General features: G+C 41.9%; 1 protein-coding gene across 1 annotated transcript; it reads right to left on the reverse strand.

Moving 5' to 3' along the window:
- Positions 1-350: 350 nt before the first annotated feature.
- ERLEC1 (endoplasmic reticulum lectin 1) lies at positions 351-19,087 on the reverse strand. Its single transcript, XM_048518775.1, has 14 exons — positions 18,700-19,087; positions 15,587-15,691; positions 14,900-14,980; positions 13,662-13,739; positions 13,446-13,509; positions 12,640-12,680; positions 12,049-12,272; positions 10,327-10,456; positions 9,538-9,705; positions 8,678-8,737; positions 7,376-7,500; positions 5,615-5,692; positions 2,340-2,415; positions 351-649 (listed from the first exon to the last, which is right to left on the reverse strand). Exons 1-14 carry the CDS (start codon positions 18,859-18,861, stop codon positions 578-580), a joined length of 1,464 nt encoding a protein of 487 aa, XP_048374732.1. The 5' UTR covers positions 18,862-19,087; the 3' UTR covers positions 351-577.
- Between the last annotated feature and the right edge of the window lie 7 nt (positions 19,088-19,094).

Genomic DNA, 19,094 nt, shown 5'->3' on the forward strand with positions numbered 1-19,094 from the left:
AACGGGCAGTTATTTCATCTATTGTGACCAAAAGAAGACTAATCTTAGTGGATTTACATTATATGAATAATGATAGATAAGAGTGGATTTATATAATTTAGAATATGATAAAAATCAAGACTCATTGACTAACCCACAACAACCAGTTGAGTCCAGCCGTGAAAACCTTCGACAAAGCCCTAACATTGGTTGCTTGTGTCTCCATAGTCTAAGAACAGAAGTTTCAAGTTTCGTTCTCATTCAAACAAAATTGCTGAATTATCTTTTAAATGGACAGTTATTTCAATCAAGCTTACAATGCAGACTTTGCATAACGGACTACATCCCCACAATGACAAAGGACCAATGAAAATGTTCAATATAAGATTTTACTTTTAAAAGGTTTATCAATAGCCTCTTATATACATATAATATTCACAAAGTGGTCATGATAATTCTTTGCTTCTTATATGGGTCTGCTGGTGTGGTCTTTCTGGCTCATCTCTCCTCTCTGCTGTTGGCTCAGGGGGAGAGTACTCTGTGTCCTTTTCTTTCTGCAGCTTTCAAGGCTCCGAACTTTTATATCTTCTGCGCTCTGCTAACTGGGCACTGAAAGCAGTCCATATTCATCTGCAGTATCCAAAATTTTGCAGATTACTGGTGACTCCACCTGAAAAAAGTCACCAAAACATTAGGTGAACCACCAACAAATGATCTGCGACCAGCTGAGGATTCCAAGATCTTTTAATATTCCTGTATACCAGTCTTATTTTAATCCTGTTCTCTGTCATTCATATGCACCGCAGATTTCTTATATACCAATGTTAACGAACAATTTAGATCCTTATATACCAATGTTAACTAACGATTTAGATCCATTGGCGGAATGTAGCCGGGGAAATTTTCTGATGATTCTCCTCTCCTTCTACAGACCTCCCATATGCTGTTCCCAAGAGCCCCCTGACCCCTGGGGCACAGCTGCAGACAGCACAGCAGGATGCAGCAGGAGGAGGGAAGCTGGAATAAAGCTGCCTTCTGAGAGCATTGCTCTGCTGATCTTAGATTGAACCATCCAAGTCCCGTCTCAGAGAACAGAACAAGGAGGCTGTGCAGAGAAGCAGGCATTATTCTTTCATTTAAAAGTTTTTTATTATTAAAACTTTAAAAGCTTAGATGCGAAAAGAAACAAAATAACAGAAAATAAAACTGTAGCAAGTATTAACACACTTAAGAAATTAATATTTGCTCTTTAGCTACCTTTATACAATTATTTCTTAATTATTATTATTTCTAAAAAGTTTTACAGGAAGCAGCTTCATTCTTAATGGCTGGTATCACCATGGAATAGTGCATACATTTTCCTGTGAAAATGGAGTGGGGTGAGTACAAAACATGTCAATCCCTCATCATTAAGTGCCTTGATACTAATTAACATGGGCCCCATATTCCCCTCCCCACTCCTGAATAATTCTTGACCTCTGCACATAGCCCTCTTGTCAGGACAAGTGATGCTGCCAACACTGAATGTCTGCATTAGACAGATACCCATACATATCCAAAATGTTGTGTATGTTCAGTCTTAATGGTGGGCATCTATTCCTGAATAGTAACTCAGCAAAGAACTGCTTTCCTCTGGGTTTCTGCTGCTTAGCTAACCAATGGGCCCAGGGACTTGGATGTACTGCACAAGAAAAAAACAAGAAAATGTCCCACTTCTTTCAATGGGGTGTGTGTAATCCACACTGAAAGGAACTTTTACATGGATGGTGTCCAGTTTGGTTTTGGTATTGTTCAAAAGTTTTTCCTTTAATAAGGGAGAAAATCTCCTTTCCCCCAAAAAAGTTCCATGTTAATTCTAGTGTTAGAACTAGACAAAGCATGCTTAGTACCTCTCAAAGTAAAGAAAACTGAATGTGAAATAGCAGCCTCTTAACTGGCCTCTTCCAATTTTTAAAATGCAAAATGGTTTAGAACTACTTCACCCAAAATGGCATTTGAACTCTTTCCACGAGGAAGGGTGCCTAAAAGGTTTTTAATGAGCTCTTACAATCAATTTTGTGCTATTATGATGACCATTAACTTTAAATCAAGGCTCTTGGGAAATGTGCCATGGTTCTGCATGCTGTTTGTTCTCCCCCCATCTGCATTCCAGATAAAAGCATTTAGAGTGGGCAAACAGCCACAAGGGAAAAAAGTGTACCCTTTACAGGGACAATACACTCCCAATCTCAAAATGATGGAAAACAGAAAACTCCACCTGAGCACTCAGGTTTTCTGTAGGTGAAAGACATCATTGTGACAAACTGTTTCTAGGAAACCAGCAAAGTTCAGAGCAAGTTCAAAAAAACAGCTATACATACCCCAAGGATGTACAGGCAGATCTGTGGTTCTAACATATACACGGTTACTGCATGAGGAGAATCCGATTCTTTACACCTTAAGACAGAAATTATTGTTAGTGGGCTCTCTGAAATCTACAGGAATCTGATTATGATTATTTTGCAGGTTTACAACCAATTCTTATGTTTGTGAAGTAATCTTAATGCTAAGATACTAGTATCATATATCTAATTGCAAACTAGGCCATAAAGCGTGGATCAAAAAAATAAAAAAAATTGAGATGGGGTAGTCAGGGAAGATTCAGGCGTGCAGAAAAATCAGAAAGCTTAAAAAAAAAAGACACGGGGGGACTAAAATTCCCCAAAAGAGAAACAACACTTGCAGCTTTAAGAAAAGAATGCCTACTGAGACAACATTCTGAGATCTCAGGGCTATTTTGTAGGTTCCTAGGCAACCTCAATAATATCGTTCAGCTTTACAAGACTTGGTTTCTGTAAAACGCCATGGGAGGGCGGAAGGGACTCAGAGGTCAAAACAGCATTGGAAAACGTCATTTCCCCTATCCCTATCATGTATCCTGATGAAGGAGGACTGACCGCAGACAGGGCCAGCAGCGACCACTGGAAACTCACTACCCACATAATCTGCCTGGGACTAGTGGTCAGCCTTTTTTTCAGGGAAAGAGAAAGCTAAAGAAGGGAGCACACAAAGACAGTTGGGTCAGGAGATGGGAAGGAGAGAAGGATGCAGGAAAAGAACAGAGGCTAAGGGTCTGCCAGGGAAGGGAAAGAAGAAATACTGGGAGATACGGCTGATAATTTGGGTACACCCAAATAGGAATACCACCCCCAAAGACCATTTTGGCTTTCTTTGGGTTGTGTTCAGATGAAAAAAGAGGCACCACTTTAATGAAGCCGAAATGGAAAGCTGAAAAAAAATCAGTTTTTTAGGTTCATTATCATTGTAGGGCTCTGGTTTTTTGAGACAGAGATGCCAAATTTGCTGCATAGCTGCAGATGACTCTCCTTAGGAAAAAAACCAAGTTTGATTTAAGAGTCCAATTTTATGGGCTCCCAAAGGGGATGCCCCCATTCATCCTCTATAGGACACAATGGTAGAAAATGTGGGAGCCCATAAAATTGGAACTCCAACACAATCTTCACCCAACTTGGGGGACTCTTGTAAGAGAGGCACCAGCAACTGTGCTGCAAATTTGGTGGCTCTACCTTAAAAAAACGGTCCCCCTAGAATCCTGCAAACTTTTCCCATCAGCTAACAGGCCAGCTGACATGAAAACTAAGTTGGGGGTGCGAACACAATGAGCGTAAACCAGCGAGCTCACACTGGGCCTCCTTACGTTCAGGTTCAGACTGAATATCCCCAGCCTGCCTATTGAGGGCAGCAGATCCCAGGCCTGCCTCCTCAGTATGGTGCTTACAATGGTCCAGTGGCAGGATACCAGCAGATGGGCCTTCCTCAAGGTTCTCTAAAAGCTCCTCCCACCTCTGGACTCCAAGTTCTTTCTGGACTGCCTATCTGTGGTCAATTTGGGAAAGGAGATGTGCACAATGAGATTCCTGCTCTGACAGTGCTGGCACATAGACTTTCTGATTCTCTGCAATTCATGCTTGGCACAGTACCAACCCCAGCTTTCCTGTCAGCTAGTTTCCAATATCTGTCACCTCCAACGAGTACACAGCAGCTGACCAATCGTATGGCAGGGATGCAAACAGGCAATGCTTCAACTTTAACTCCTCCCCCAGTTATGGGCTATGGTCCTCCTGTGTCAGTTCCCCTGCCTCAGGAAGTTTTAGCGCAACAGGATCTAGCCAGTATGCATCTTATGCCAGCCGGGGAACCCTTCCTTTTAGCTGTCCAATGGATTGCCTCCTACCAGTTTGTTTCAGGTCCTTCCCATGGCACAGCCTGCACTTTCTGGTCCTCTGTCCACACTATACCTTCCCTCTCAAGTGCCAGGCTCTGCCCCACCACCAATTTCTGCTGTGGCTGGAGTTTCCAATTACCTATCTGTGGAAGGAGCTTCAAGGTCCCTGGTGATGCAGGGTGCATTAGGTAACATAGAAGAAGAGTTTGGATTTATACCCCACCTTTCTCTCCTGTAAGGACTCAAGATGGCTTACAAGATCCTTTCCCTTCCTCTCCCCACAACAGATACCCTGTGAGGTAGGTGAGGCTGAGAGAGTTTGGAAGTCCTGTGACTAGCCCAAGATCACCCAGCAGGAATGTAGGAGTGCGGAAACACATCTGGTTCACCAGATAGGTCTCTGCCACTCAGGTGGAGGAGTGGGGAATCAAACCTGGTTCTCCAGATTAGAATCCACCTGCTCTTAACCACTACACTGCACAGTTCTCTTTAACTTTTAAAAGGAACAGATTCTCAGGATGTCACTATTTTTCAAGGTAGAGGCACTAAAATTTCAATGGAAATGCAGGTACCTCTCCTTATGAGAGCCCACAGGTTTGGTGAAGATTGGATTAGGGGGTCCAGTGTTATGGGCCCCCAAATGACAAACATGACTGCCTATAAAATTGGACCCTTGCCCCAAACTTAAGGGATCTTAAGTAAAAAGAGGCACCTGAAATTAACGCTGAAAATTTGGTGCCTCTATCTCAAAATCAGGGCTCCCCCAGAACTTTGCACAGACTTTAGTTTGGTGGAGAGAAGATTAAGAAGTGACATGATAGCCATGTTTAGATATCTGAAGGGATGTCATGTTGGTGAGGGAGCAAGCTTGTTTTCTGCTGCTCCAGAGACTAGGACCAGGAGTAATGGGTTCAAGGTGAAGGAAAAAAAGATTCCACCTATACATCAGGAAAAACTTCCTGACAGTAAGAGCTGTTCGACAGTGGAATGCACTACCTCGGAGTGTGGTGGAGTGTCCTTCTTCGGAGGTTTTTATAGAGAGGCTGGATGGCCATCTGTCTGGAGTGCTCTGATTATGTGTTCCTGCATTGCAGGGGGTTGGACTTGATGGCCCTTGGGGTCTCTTCCAACTCTATGATTCTATGATTCCCAAAAAGTGCTATGCTGCTGAAAATTTTTCCTACCACTGTGAGAATAGTGGGTAAATTTGTCTTAGTTTTATTCTCTGGTTTAAAATTGCTTGATTGGCCAAGCTATTTTAGACCAGAAAATCCAGCTGAGACAAATTTCCCCACCATTCTTGCAATCTCAGCTTGCAATCTCACGTACCACAAGCACTGTCATTATGGCCAAATCCCAATCTATGTAAGTCAGTCTTGAACGGAATAATTTGTTCAGGATGCCACTCACTTCAACTTCACTGTCACCTGTCGGGGCTTGCCAGTTAAGTCGCATGGATCTCCGTTTCCATAATAGTGAGACACTGTTCTGGCAGAAAAAAGAATTAAAGAGTTTAATCACAACATTCTTTTCCAATTTACCCCTTAAGTAACAAGAATTAGCCAGTCATCCCCTAGCCTCCACAACACTAGTGTAAAGCATCAAAGCCAAATTGCTGCAAGTCCTAACTCTGTGTAGAACTTGGTAAAATGTCTGTAATGTTATAGTGAGACCTGTAGTCCTTGCCCAACTTGACTACATATGATGAGAGACAAAAAGAGCCACACCAAGACAAAATGAAAGCAGGAAACAAATGGTGCAGACAGAAACAAATGTTTTAATAACATTTGCAACTCCTACACATTTCGCATATAGATTCATCAGGGGGAATCTTTCAGATTCTTTTTAGTAATGTTCCCATGCATGCACTTGGCTGCATGGTAGACACAACCAGATCCCCTGGTGATTACACACACATCATATAAAGTTGTCATCTAGTTAATGGCCCTCAGTGAGATGGCTTGCAGGTGTACATAATAACCCAGCTAACTTGATTCAATGGGAAGCACTCTTTTCTCCTTTAGATAATCCAGTGTAGGGGCAAGATTCACAACCCTGTCCTGGGTTTGTCATGTGATCTTCTAGTAATCACTTTAGCCTGAGTTATTAGATAATCTTGCTTTATTACATTACAATGCCAAAGTTGCTGCACTGTAACTCAAAAATCAAAATACTCAAGAGATGGGGATGGATCTAACAGTTTCTTAGTAGAAGGAACAGACTATCTTTCCTTCATGCCCACCCCCTGGTCACTTCTCACTCTGGCTAAGTTGATTTCCAGGTTGGTAGAACACACATAGATGCCCAAGTGGGTCAGGAGGGTTGCAGTGTGAAGGGAAAAAATTGTTCTTCCTGCCTCTTCTATCAGTGCAGCTGTGCAGATGGAAGGAGGGTGATTTCACTCCCTTTTCCTCCTCAGCACAGCCCATGGCTATTAGTCCATGTAGGTCCCACAACCCTTGGAATCAATTTTCCTGGAACTGGAAAGACTTGGGGGGGGGGGGAATGTAGGGACATTTTGTGATCTTTGTACCCACAGATCACTCAATCTAACCCACCTTTCCCATGAAATCACTGGCACAAAAGCTGACTTTAAGCTACTTTAATGCAGAGGCTTGGAAGTAGCCGCTCATAGGTTGCAAATAAAGTCTTATCTGGGTGACGTGTCAAGAAAATTCTTGTAAAGTGGAAGACAGCTGGCTCTTTGTTTCCTCTCAGGCCATTCAAGTTTAATGTGCAACTAACTTCTGTAGATTCATGCACAACCTGCCTTAATAAACTGCTGAACAATGCAACAGTCGTGAGTCTGAACTTTTAAGTTGTCCTGTTGTGTAATTTTGATTTTCAAGATGGAGCCTAAACAGAAGCAGTGCAATAAAGCGGTTGGAGCAGCAGATTAGAATGGGGGAGATCTGGGTTCAAATACCTCATCAGCCATGACACTCATGGAGTGACCTGGAGCAAGTCACTCTTTTACCTCAGCCCACAGGGCTGATGCAAGGATACAACACAGCAGGGAATAGTCACCTTGACTTACTTGGAGGAAGGGTGGAATGAAATATAACACAAAGAAGAAAGACTGTCTTTCCTGCGCTGGTTTTAAGGCAGGTGCTAGAATAAAGTGACAATCTCTTTTTCTGCAGGTTTACATGAAAACTGATGCAGACGTACTTCACAGCTTTCTGGCCATCATCTCTTAGCTGATATGCTCGGGCCTCATTGTTCTGTGCCCAGTGATTATGTTCTGCCTTATTCCAGGTCCCCACAACTACTGTTGTTTTGCCCTTTTCCTTATCCTTAAAAAGAAAAAGAAAAGATAAATAAGGGTTACTTAATAACAGGGGTGTGAAATGGTATAGTATTGCCCGATCTTGTCAGATTTCAGAAGCTAAACAGCATCAGTACTTGGATGGAGGATCGCCAAAGAAGTCTCTGCAGAGGAAGGCTATTTCTAACTTGCCTTGAAAGCCCCTTACTGGGGTCACCATGGCACATGCATATGAAAGCTAGCAACACCAGTTTCTCATCCAGTCACATGGAAACCCAAGACAACAATATTCTTGTGAAAAAACCCCAGTGTGAAAAGAGCATCCACCACATCCTGAAAAGTGTTAGAAAGTGCAGATTTTTCAGGCATAGTAACATTATTTTATAAAGGTGGGAGTGCTTTCACGAGCCATTTAAACCACATGACTCAAAAAGATAATATCATGTTACAGTGACTCTCCCACTGCCAAACTGATTGTGTGCTTTCTGTGTACAGATCTTGAGAACACCAGGAAGTGCAAATGCAAGGGGAAGTTCTCATGCACAAGTCCCATTTAAATGAATGTGTGCTGTGTAAGGTGTAGGTGCCCAAAGTAAAAAGATCCCAGAATGCATAATATTCTGGGGAAAAGTTAGGCCAGTGATGTTTAGCTGTTCAAGGGTACATCTTGCTGTATCTGAGAGGCTTGCAAATACAGACTAGGTATGGCCATTCCAGATTGATGCCATCCAGATATCTAATTTCACTACATTTTTTCATGGAATACTTTCTGCACCTCAAGTCCTGACCTTATTTGGATGGGCCAAGCTAACCCTATCTTGATAGGTCTTGGAAATAAAGCAGGATTTGCCTTTGTTAGTACTTAGATGGGACACCACCAAGGAAGTCCAGCGTTGCAGCCAGTGGCAAACCACCTGTATTCCTCTTGCCTTGAAAAGTCCACAGGGTTACAAGCTGACTGTGACTTGATGGCACTTTCTATCACCATCTTGAGTCTGAGCAACAAAGGCAAGACTACAAATACAATACATAAAATTCCTAAATCTCTGAACTTGTCATCTCATCTACAGTGGTGAAATTTTGGACCAATATCATGCCTCAAAAAGAAGCCAGCCACAAGAGTTTACACTCTGCTTTCAAGAGCTTTCAAAAAGCAACATGTGGCCATCCAGTGGCAGAACCTTTCAAACATCATTTCTACTTACCTCGTGATACTGATGTACGTATTTGCCGTAGCAGAATTCATACTTCCACCAGCCAACTCCCTACAAAAGGCATGGGGGAAAAAGTGATGAAACATTATGCATCTTCTTTAGAACAGTGATTCAGCATGCACTTATCACTACAGCTTGTACATTTTAAGCAGAGACATAATTATTGCATAGTGGAGGCATTTGCAATGCCTGGTATATCCACCAGCTTTAATTAAAAGTTTCCTGGGCATCACCCAGCTACTCCCCATACACTGTTGCTGAACAGCTGATCAGCACTAAGCTCCTTCTTAAAGGGTCTAGCACCCCCACCCAAGTGTGTTGGACAGTGTTTTTACAGTGCCTGTTCCCCATAATGGAAGCTCAAATGGGTGGTGATGTATTTTGCCAAACTACTTTTTAAATTTGGGAGATTAAAGAGCACTTTCAGGGCTCAATGTGGTAGGCAGGACTTTATGAAAGGAAATTTAGGAAAAACTTGGTGAATATTTTCAATGCAGACTACCATTCACTAAATCCCATTTGTGATACTTATTAGGAAGTAATAAAATGACATTCAGGAGAGGAAAAAATGGAAGGTTTAGAGGTTCAACACTATTTGTCATCTCAATTTGTGTTATTTATGAGTTTTTTTGTTTTTAGGAACAGCATGCAGTAATCTCATCAAATATATTCTCAGACACAGGAAATATTTTTCAAGCCAATTTGCACTCAGCATTAAATTAGAAAATGGTACTTGTGCACGATGAAATGGCACTGAGATTTTTTCAGCTTTGAGGGAAAACTGGATGTCATTCAAAACCAGTAACAAGTGCAAGTGCACAGATGTGCAAAATCCAGTGTGTAAAGCTCACCCCATGGAAACAGTAAGAACCACTAAGGAATTCTTTGATGAGCTGTTCATCTGTCAGTTTGGAGATGTGTGTTGTGCCAACTGTCAACAGCTGGTTACTTCCAACAGCAACTGGTTTGTGAATGGATGAAAATTTATCTTCCTTTGCTGAACTAGTTTCTTCCTGAAACTAAAAACAAGAGGGTTTTTTGCAAACACTTTTCTTGCACACCGGATATCAGAAGTGAGCTGGGCAACTCGTTTGGGGAGGCATAGCTGTAATCTCCCAATCCTTCAGTCTTTGGGCAAACCAGTATTACAATGCCTGGCAGAAATTAAGCTTCAACATCCAAGATAAACTAGTCATTTTGTTCCGTAACTGGACATTTCATAGGAAGTCCCCTGCAGGTATATACATACGTAAGTGCCATCTTGCTGCAACTGACTTATGCCTGTCCAGGCAAGAAAGAAGAAGCAGTGGTTTGTCATTGCCTTTCTCTGCAAAGAGAATGTTTATATAAAGAATGTCTGGCAATCTTTGTGAATAACTTTGTGATATACTGTGCCTCTAAAAGTTAACAGAAGCAGAAACTTGCCTGGTTACAAAATGCAAGTTTTTCCTTGATCAGTGATGGTATATAAAATAAATAATTTGGCTAACTGGATGTGACATCCATGTTTGGCCTTCAACCAGACAAGATGTCATGGAGGAACCTGGGACCCAGATTTTCAAATGGCAGGGGGTGCAGATTATCCGACACAATCTGCGATCTGCATTTGTAATGTCATCATTGAGCTTCAGTATTCTTACCTCTTTGGCCCTTCTCAAAGGCATCTTCAGCATTTCTTGCTGCTTCTCCAGCTGCTCCAAGTTATGAGGCTTCAGAGGGGAGCCTGGCAGCGATTGACAAAATATGTCGTTCACAGGAGAAGATCTGAACCTGTCCAGAGAACAGCAATGAAAATGGAAGAGGCACACCACGTCAGTACTATATGCACAAACACATTGGACACATATTTCTACTAACATTTGTAACAAGTAAAGAGCTGAACATGAGACAGGGACTGAAACTGAGAGACTGATTTCACCCAAGTCCCCACCTCCAGTGAGGTCAGAATGGGATTGGAGTTTTAACACTTGTACCAGGTATTTTAACCGCTTTTATTTCCATCCCACAAACTACCAAATAAAATGTGTTCCTGATATTATAGGCTTTGTGGGAGTGAAAAAATGCCAGGGTGGTCAAATGTAGTTTGAGCCACCTATGTAAACACTAATAAGAGTCCTATTGTCAGTAATAAACACTAAACTTTGAGGCAATCACCACTAATATTTGTGCCAGAATGGTGGTGGTAGTCTGCATTGCACCCCATTTTGTGTTTGTGTGCTGCATTTCTTTGCGTTGGCAGTTTTTTTTCACACAACATTAAATATGTGCAAATAACTTTCCAGGGAAGCTGCTGTGATCTTCTATGAGAACCTCCTCTGATGTCACATGGCTCAAATGAGTAGATATTATCAGCAAGCCCTAACACTGTCTGAGCAGGCTTTTAACAGGCTATGAATGCCTCAGTGAAACACCCAAGAGCAAGAAGATTAAAGGGCGAGAGCAGTTCTTGGACGTTCTTTTTCACTGACCATATGTACATAAACTTTTTTTGTTGAGAGATGAAGGTTAAATTGACCTTTAATCTCAAAATCCTCAGCAAGTTCCACGAAATCAATGGAGCTGATTTCCAAGTCAACTGTTGGAAATCCAGTGCACACTTCAGTGCTCAACCACGTGTTAGACTGAAGTCAGCCAGACATGCTTAGGATTCCCAGTATTCAAGGAAAGGCAGTGAGCTCTTTCTTTTTCCACAGCTGACAGACGGAAAGCCCCAGTTATCCTTCATGCATCTCATCTTCTGAATCATGGGAAAGGAGGCACTTTAAAGAAAACTAAAAACAAATTTAAATCCCACTTATATAAGGACACAAGGCTTAGGCACACTGAACTTTTCCTCATTATGACCCTGAGTAACATTAACTGCAGATAATATATATTTTGGTTCAGATGTTTTTGTGAAGGTATTGCCTGTTGCCTTTCAACACTTTAAGGCAGAAAGATGCTTTGTGCCAAGCTTTCCCAACACACAATAATCTGGATTAGGGTCAGGAAAGCACACAAATGGAATACATCGCAATGCCGGTAAGCAATTAAGCAGGAGAGCTCAGCCTTGGGGATACTGTTATTGGTAGAACCACATAAAATGCCATGAATCTCCACTGGACAGATGAAACAGCAGTGAGTTTCTTTGGGATCAGCTCCTAGGAAGAAACCTATTAAAACAAGCCCTCTGGATCTAATTGATTAGGTTCTTAATACACCTTTCTGCTAGTATGCTCAAGCTGGTTAGCTAAACAAAATTGGACAAACAAATCACATCAAAACAAAATAATAGAAAATTGAGAACTGCTTCCCTCTCTCCTGGTGGAAGCTGACTCCTGTAACCACACAACCTTAGCTGAAGTTTTATTTGAAATACTTACCTATATTTTGGATGGCTGCATAACAAGGGGGTTAAAATGACGGCTTCATATTCACATGTAGTGACCTCTGCTACAGATAAGATCTCATGCTTTGACTCAGGATGGCACACATACATAACTGTACTTGATCTGGGTTGGTTTTGTCTCAAGCTACATGGTGTGCCATTGCCCATTTCGACTGGATAGTACGCAGTCATCTGTCCTTCTATATTTTTTGTAGGAATCTAGATTAGAAAGCAAAGGAAAACAAAAAAACCAAGCATTGGTTTGGAAAGTATCACATACGTACTTATACTAAGCTGGTTTCCCCAAACTTATTTTCACATGAAGTTGAGTGAAGTTGAATTGTTATATTAGCCAAAGAAGGAAAGGGGAACTGTAATAGTCTACAGAGTTGTATCCCATGGGTCTTTCCCTCTAATGACAACTCTTTCCCCCAGTGCAAGAAGTTTGTGTGAAGGGAGGGCTGAATGTGTGAAAGAAAAGGGCCACTGACAGCAGGAAGAACCCACAGGGCCTGAATTCTTCAGTAAAACAGCTCGTGAGGAGAACTATTTGGAGCGGGGGAGGGAGAGAGCATTTCCTACTTGCCTCTTTTCCACTGTCTTTTTCATTGTCATTATCCTCTTGTTCTAGAAAACATTAAGAAAAGCACATGCATCAGATTCAGCCACTAATTCTTCAGCCATAAGAATCTCTCTTAATACACTACTCTCTCTTTACATAAAATTAAAACCATTCTCAGATTTGATAGCAACATTTTGGGATAAGCTACAAATTCAGCAAACATAGGTTCCCAGTCCCACATATACTGAATGGCATGAACGCATGTGTGAGGGAACAATTTCTCAAAGAAATTGTGTTGTCAGGGACACTTAAACTACTTCTGGGATGTCTTTGCTGTCTCTGGGCTTAATTTCTGGTGGTAGGGAAACAGTCCTGGGACTCCATGTATTACAGTGCAACAGTATTTGATGTGCAATTGACACAAAGTCACAGAAAAGAATCTCTGGTCCTTTCCACATACCCCCCAAAGCATTAATGTAAGGTTTTTACCTACTGTACCCATCATATATCTAACCTGCCTTCAAGCCCACTTTGTAGCAGGCATGGCACATAAACCCAATTTATGTGATCTTGGCAATTATAGGATTTGCTGACTGTATTTGCAAGCTGCCTCAGCAAAGAGACACACACATTGGAAGGGAAAAGGTGCTCAATATCATTCTAAATTTTCTTGTACTGCAAATCATGAAAGGCAATGTATAGACTGTGGCTGCGGAATAGTTAATACATGTCTATATTCCTGCCATTTAAAATGGTAGCTTCTCTTTTCAGTGAATGGCTGAGGTCTCTCCTCTTTTTGAGCATCTCACTTAGAAGGCAAAATGACAAACCTGGATCATGTAATGGGCTCTTCCGCAGCATGTTCCCAAGATAGTATTCTTGGATATTTGTTTTCTGCAAACAAAACAAAGGGTGGGTTTTTTTGTGCATTAATTTTTACTTCAGCAACATCTTACCAAAAACAAAAAATGCAGAAAGTTCAGCAATGAAATTTCAGGTTTCAGTTTTATTTTGACCTTTAAGCTGAAAGCTTTAATGAGACCTACCTTCCCAGTTTCCTTTTCTTCATGATACTGACGAATATGTTTACCATGGCAGATTTCATAAGTCCAATAGGATTCAATCTAAAAATGTATAGTAATTAATTGATATAGATACAGACCAATCCACACAGTAAGATCTATTTTTAACCAGTGAAGTATCAGTCAAGGCAAAACCATGGAAGTCTGTTAGAACTCAGGTAGCAAAAAGATATTAAGAATAAAATACTAATTTACTATCCCAAAATACATTCCAGAACAATGTCCTTACTGCCATCTACTACAATATCTGGGGTATGCGGAAATCTGCAATCTGATGCTTGATGCCCCACATATATACTATATATTGTTAGTGATAACCTCTTTCCTTCTGTTTGAGTCGCAGGGGATAAATGTAAGGCGGTTTTACATGAATCTGTGACATTATGTGGCTACTATACAGCCAGGGATTTTAATCATGTGCAAAGCTAATTAACATCTCAAAAAATACTTAGGCCTGTGAACATTTTGTGAGTTTGATCGAACAGATCCCTTCAACAGCAGCATCTTCCCATGGTACAAAGAAAACTTCTCTGATGTAAGATGTTTATACATCAGAGGAAAAAAACCCTGCCCCATGAGAAAATGCCACTGTCTGCCAAAATGCTAAAGATCTGCCAAAACCAGCACCATATGTTCTACACTAGGCCACCCCAAACAGAGAGAAATAAATGTGATGACAACAATGATGTTGTGCTTCAGAGACAAATGTTCCTAGTATCTCTGAAGTTCACCAAGGCAGCATCAGACCTTCCTGAGATGGGGAAGGGGGGAAAAAAGGATCAGCATATTAAAACCCACACAATCCCTCCATGATCTCAGCTAATGGCCAATTTATTCAGCACTTGATGCATGCAACTGTTCCCTTTCAACTACAGAAACACACCAAGATCCATTTCTTCCTAGTAACTAATCAGACACATTATCATTTAGAATTATATTTTAATTCATTCAGAATAATCAGTATACTTTAAGGCCACAGTTCAGTGTGAGTAACATCCGCTGATGTACGGGGATTTGCACCTGAGAAATTGCGGGCAAGATGGAAAACTAAAGGCAGTCAATGTTTGCAAAAAGGTTTTTTGTTATAAACACAGGCGTAAGGAACTGGGAATATTTATCTCTGCCCAGAGCCCCTTGGGGAAGGGCGGTATAAAAGTACAATAATAAAATAAAAATAAAATCTCAAACCAAAGTGGACGTACTCGGTAAGAACAGCTACTTTGTTTAAAAAGAGGCTCCAACAATTCCGCAGTGCTTGGCCCTTTGTAATCCTTTTCTTCCTCCTAGAACAACAAAAATTAAGAATACAGGTCAGCATAGCCATAAATGAACACTATGGAAGAGGCTCATTTGTTCAGTTAGTCACTGAAACCTCACACAGAAAAGCTTGTTACTGGAAAACATGTTAAAAAATGGAACACACTATAGATTCCCGATTGTTTTTTTTTTAAGGCTCAGTACTTGCTCTCATCCTTCACAAGGTAAAATATGCCAATAACTTGCTTAACAATTAAGGGTGAGGGTGCGGTGAACCTGACAAGAATTCAAGGAACCAATAATGCAAACCGTAACATTAGCAGAATTGCCATTTTCCTCTTCTTTCTGCAGCCCCTTAAAAAGCTGTTCCTGAAGTTTGGGAGGAAATTGCAGACATTATGGGATCAGGATCAGGAGTCCACACAAGTGTAGAGACCGTGGCCTCCTGCTGATTCTGTCCTTTCACCGCAGCACCTTGACCCACATCACATAATGTAACTGATAGCCTTCAGAAGAGGCTTTTTGGAGGACACAGGGAGAGGCAGAAAGAAGAGGATGTTAATATTATAAACATATAAAATAACTGATAACTGGATGCAGAAACACTGACTAAAAAAGAAATCCAAACTTGCCTCGTCTCTACTGGCTATGGCTGGAAGAACACACTTGTATTTTTCTTTATCTGCAGTTGTCATAATAACGTAATGATCTTCTCTGTACAGCACCCCTGCACCAGGCTGAAAAGCAAACAAAGAAAAGAGAAAGTAGCACTGCATTAGATATCAACACACATTTTTAAAAGTGGAACAGTAGGGCTTCACAAGGTAAAACAGATCTGCAGGCAGGTTACTGTCAGGAAAAATTTCACAGTATCAAACCCAATCTTTGACCCAGCTCACATGAGCAGCTTCTTCCTTGCTGAGAGAATTATGGCTCTGGAAAATGGGAGTTACAGAAGTTTATTCTTGCTGCCCATGAGCAGAAAAACTGCATAGGTGGGTAGCTTAGTGATTTTTTGTCCCGGTAGCCTCTGGGTCTGGTAGCACTATGCTTTATTATTTACTGAATTTATATCCCATCTCTCTTTCATTGAGGAACTAAAGGCAGCAATACATAGGGTTCCCAGGAGATCTCTCAAGCATCCCTAGGTAGACAAATAGTCTGACTCAGTTTAAGGCAACTTCATGTGTGCGCTAACTAAATGTCAGCCAAACAGAGGCATCATATGCTCTCCAACCAGCTCCTGAATATGTTATGATGCAATCTGGAACAACAGGTTATTCTTTTACTTGACCAAGCAAAACCAGCAGATTGCTTTAACTGCCGCGTCTTTTTTTTAAGGGTTCAGCTAGCTGCAGATCTCACAAAACACAGAGCAAGCAGACCAACATTCTCCCCTCAAAAGGAGAGCTAAGTGCATAGAAATGCACATCAGATGGTTGTAGCTGAGTATGCAGAAAAGTGTGGCAGGCAAACCAAAATCTGTGAACTCAAAATATACTTGTGATCATCAAGGAAATTTTGGGAACAGACCTCTTCCATGAGCCTGCTCAAATGACACCTTAAAAACTTTTTCCAGCTGGACATAAGGTCAATTGGATAGTCTGTAAGTTGTATGGCTGAGGCTAGTCCAGTTGCATGAGATCTCAGAAGGTAAGCAATGTCAGCCCTGGTTAGAATTTGGATGGGAGACCACCAAGGAAGTCCAGGGTCATTATGCAGAGGCAGGCAATAGCTAGCCACTTCTGAATGTCTCTTGCCTTGAAAACCCTACAGGGTCGCCATAAGTCAGCTGTGATCTGACAACACTTTCCTCCACCACTAAACTGGCTCAATGATTTTAAGGTGGAAGTGGTTTGGTGGGGGAAAGTGTTGTCAAGTCACAGCTGATTATCAGAGGTGGTTGGCACAATACTAATTTTCTTCTCCACAGCATTTGTACATAAATATTTGTCTACCAGAAAAATTGCTGTCTTTGTAATACAGTCACCCGCCCACCCAGGAAGAACAACTAGTAGACATAACAGACAATCTACTCTATCACTTGAATCAACCAAATAAATGTTTCTGAGAGCTTGTAAATTACAGGGCTTATCTGAGAGACTGACAGAGCAATAAACTTTCTAATATTCATTAGAAAGATAAGAGTAGGGACCATAAGGACATAACTGCAACCAGTGGTTCACACAGTGCAGCTGCGTATGGTAGCCAATGGCTATTTTCATCTATTCAGCTTTACAATCTAATCCTGCTACAACATTTTCTGTAACAAAAAGACAGTTCCTGCATTAAATTAAACATGTACACCTGCATAAAGAAATCCATTTTGTAAATTTAATTTATTCTTTCTTTTTGGTACACTGCTAGAATTTGGATCTTTAATTATATAGTTACAAGAATTCCCTGTCAACCTACGTGTCAGGGACCTCAGGGCTCCCTCACTTTGAGAAATCATCCTCAGCTTCCATTACTTTGAATCTCCAGCAATGCACATGGTACCTTTAGGGCTTCACCAGTTAGTAAGCTGTATATGGCCCTTTAACAGCTCACTGTCTGACACTCAGCCAGGATGCAGAAATGTTAGGTTGAGGCATAGCTGAGATGCAGCAGCAGGTTCCCCACAGGAATTGCTCAGATTCCCAAGGGAGTTCCCAAGGAGTGGAACTACCAAAGAGGCTGGCCTCAGGACAGGACCTTCATAAGGCAAATGGGAATTTGCCAGAGAGGACATGCTGGCTCTTGGTCCTCAACTTGAAAAAAACAAGGTAAGGAGAGAAGAATGAAGGAAATCACCTTTCCTCTGTCTGAGGGAGAGTAAGTAGCACTCTGCGTTTTCACTCTTGCATCCATATAGTTTGTTCCTTTATTACTGTCACAGATACTATGCAATCCATTTACTGTGGAAGATGAAACCCATCAGTTCCACCTACTATGAATGCTTAAACTATGTCCATTTCTACCATAGGATGTTTGCCTTCTTGGATAATGTCATGCAAAATGTAGTTCAAAATACACTGATTATGGGAGTAATGCTTCATTTGTCTTACTGACAGAGACTACCAAACTTAAATTGAACGTTTTTAAAAACTAGGCTGTCCTTTGTCCAGGTGTGTTTTTACAAACTACATACATATGCAAGATCTTTGAGCACAGTGAGCTCTGCACTGAAAAGCAGTCAGCTCACATTGGGGGCTGCCATACTCAGGTGAACAGATAGATTCGAGCCTTGTCACCACTGCTTTGCAAGGCAAGAATTGTTTTGAAAGGAAAAGCAGCAGAACTCTCCTCACTGTTACTCTGAATCTGCAGTAGACCAAATGACAAGAAAGAGGTTTGTGTCTGTGTGTGTGGGACTAGGGAAGTGGTTTGGGAGTCAAGGGGGCAGTAGTCCAAAAAAGTGTGGAAACCACTGGTGTATTGGTTAGGAGTGGCAGACTTATTAGGTGAACTGGATTTGTTTCCTAAACACAAAGCCTGCTGGGTGACCTTGGCTAGGCACAGTTCTCTCAGAACTCTCCTAGCCATACCTACTTCACCGGGTGTCTGTTGTAGGGAGAGAAAAGAAGGCAACTGTAAACCGCTTTGGGACTCCTCAAAGTTGAGAAAAGCGGGGTATAAATCCAAACTTCTAGTACAAATCCTATGTTCTACCACGAAGCCACGGACCTCGTCGCTGAAACTACCTAGTCTCTTCTGAAGCCCCTCTCCCCAGCAGCCGCCCCTTCTCTCTCCTCCGCCCGCTCACCAGGCTGAATTCGCTGCCCGGCCAGTTGACTCGGAAAAGGACGTCATCGCTGAACTGCGGGAGCGATCTGCCTCCCGCAGCCGCCGTGGCCGCCGCCTCCAGAAGCCCCCACAGCAACCACACCGCCGCACCCCGCTGCTGCAGTAACTGCCGCCGCCTCATCTCGTCAAGCCCGGCCGGGGCGGGGGCGGCGGCGGGCACTCCTGAAGCCTCCAGTCCCCTCACATCCAAAAGCCGGCCACGTCTACTTCCGAGGGGAAGTTCACCTCACTTCCTGAGAACTAAAAAAAAATTCCTCAGAAATAAACTTATCTACCGACTGAATGAGCCGCTCTGCTCTTCACTCTCCATGGTTCCCCGCCCTCTGTCTCTTCACTGTCCTCAAATAGGAACTG

Source organism: Sphaerodactylus townsendi, linkage group LG01 (genome assembly GCF_021028975.2).
Source record: "Sphaerodactylus townsendi isolate TG3544 linkage group LG01, MPM_Stown_v2.3, whole genome shotgun sequence".
NCBI classification, from domain to species: Eukaryota; Metazoa; Chordata; class Lepidosauria; order Squamata; family Sphaerodactylidae; genus Sphaerodactylus; species Sphaerodactylus townsendi.

What these genes read in the sequence shown, in the direction of transcription:
- ERLEC1 (XM_048518775.1), bottom strand. Translation starts at nt 18,861, where the DNA reads ATGAGGCGGCGGCAGTTACTGCAGCAGCGGGGTGCGGCGGTGTGGTTG. An exon ending in TGCAGCCATCCAAAATATAG is followed by an intron (nt 10,457 to 12,048) that starts GTAAGTATTTCA and finishes TTCTCTGGACAG; the next exon opens with GTTCAGATCTTCTCCTGTGA. An exon ending in TCTGCCTGTACATCCTTGGG is followed by an intron (nt 650 to 2,339) that starts GTATGTATAGCT and finishes GACTTTTTTCAG; the next exon opens with GTGGAGTCACCAGTAATCTG.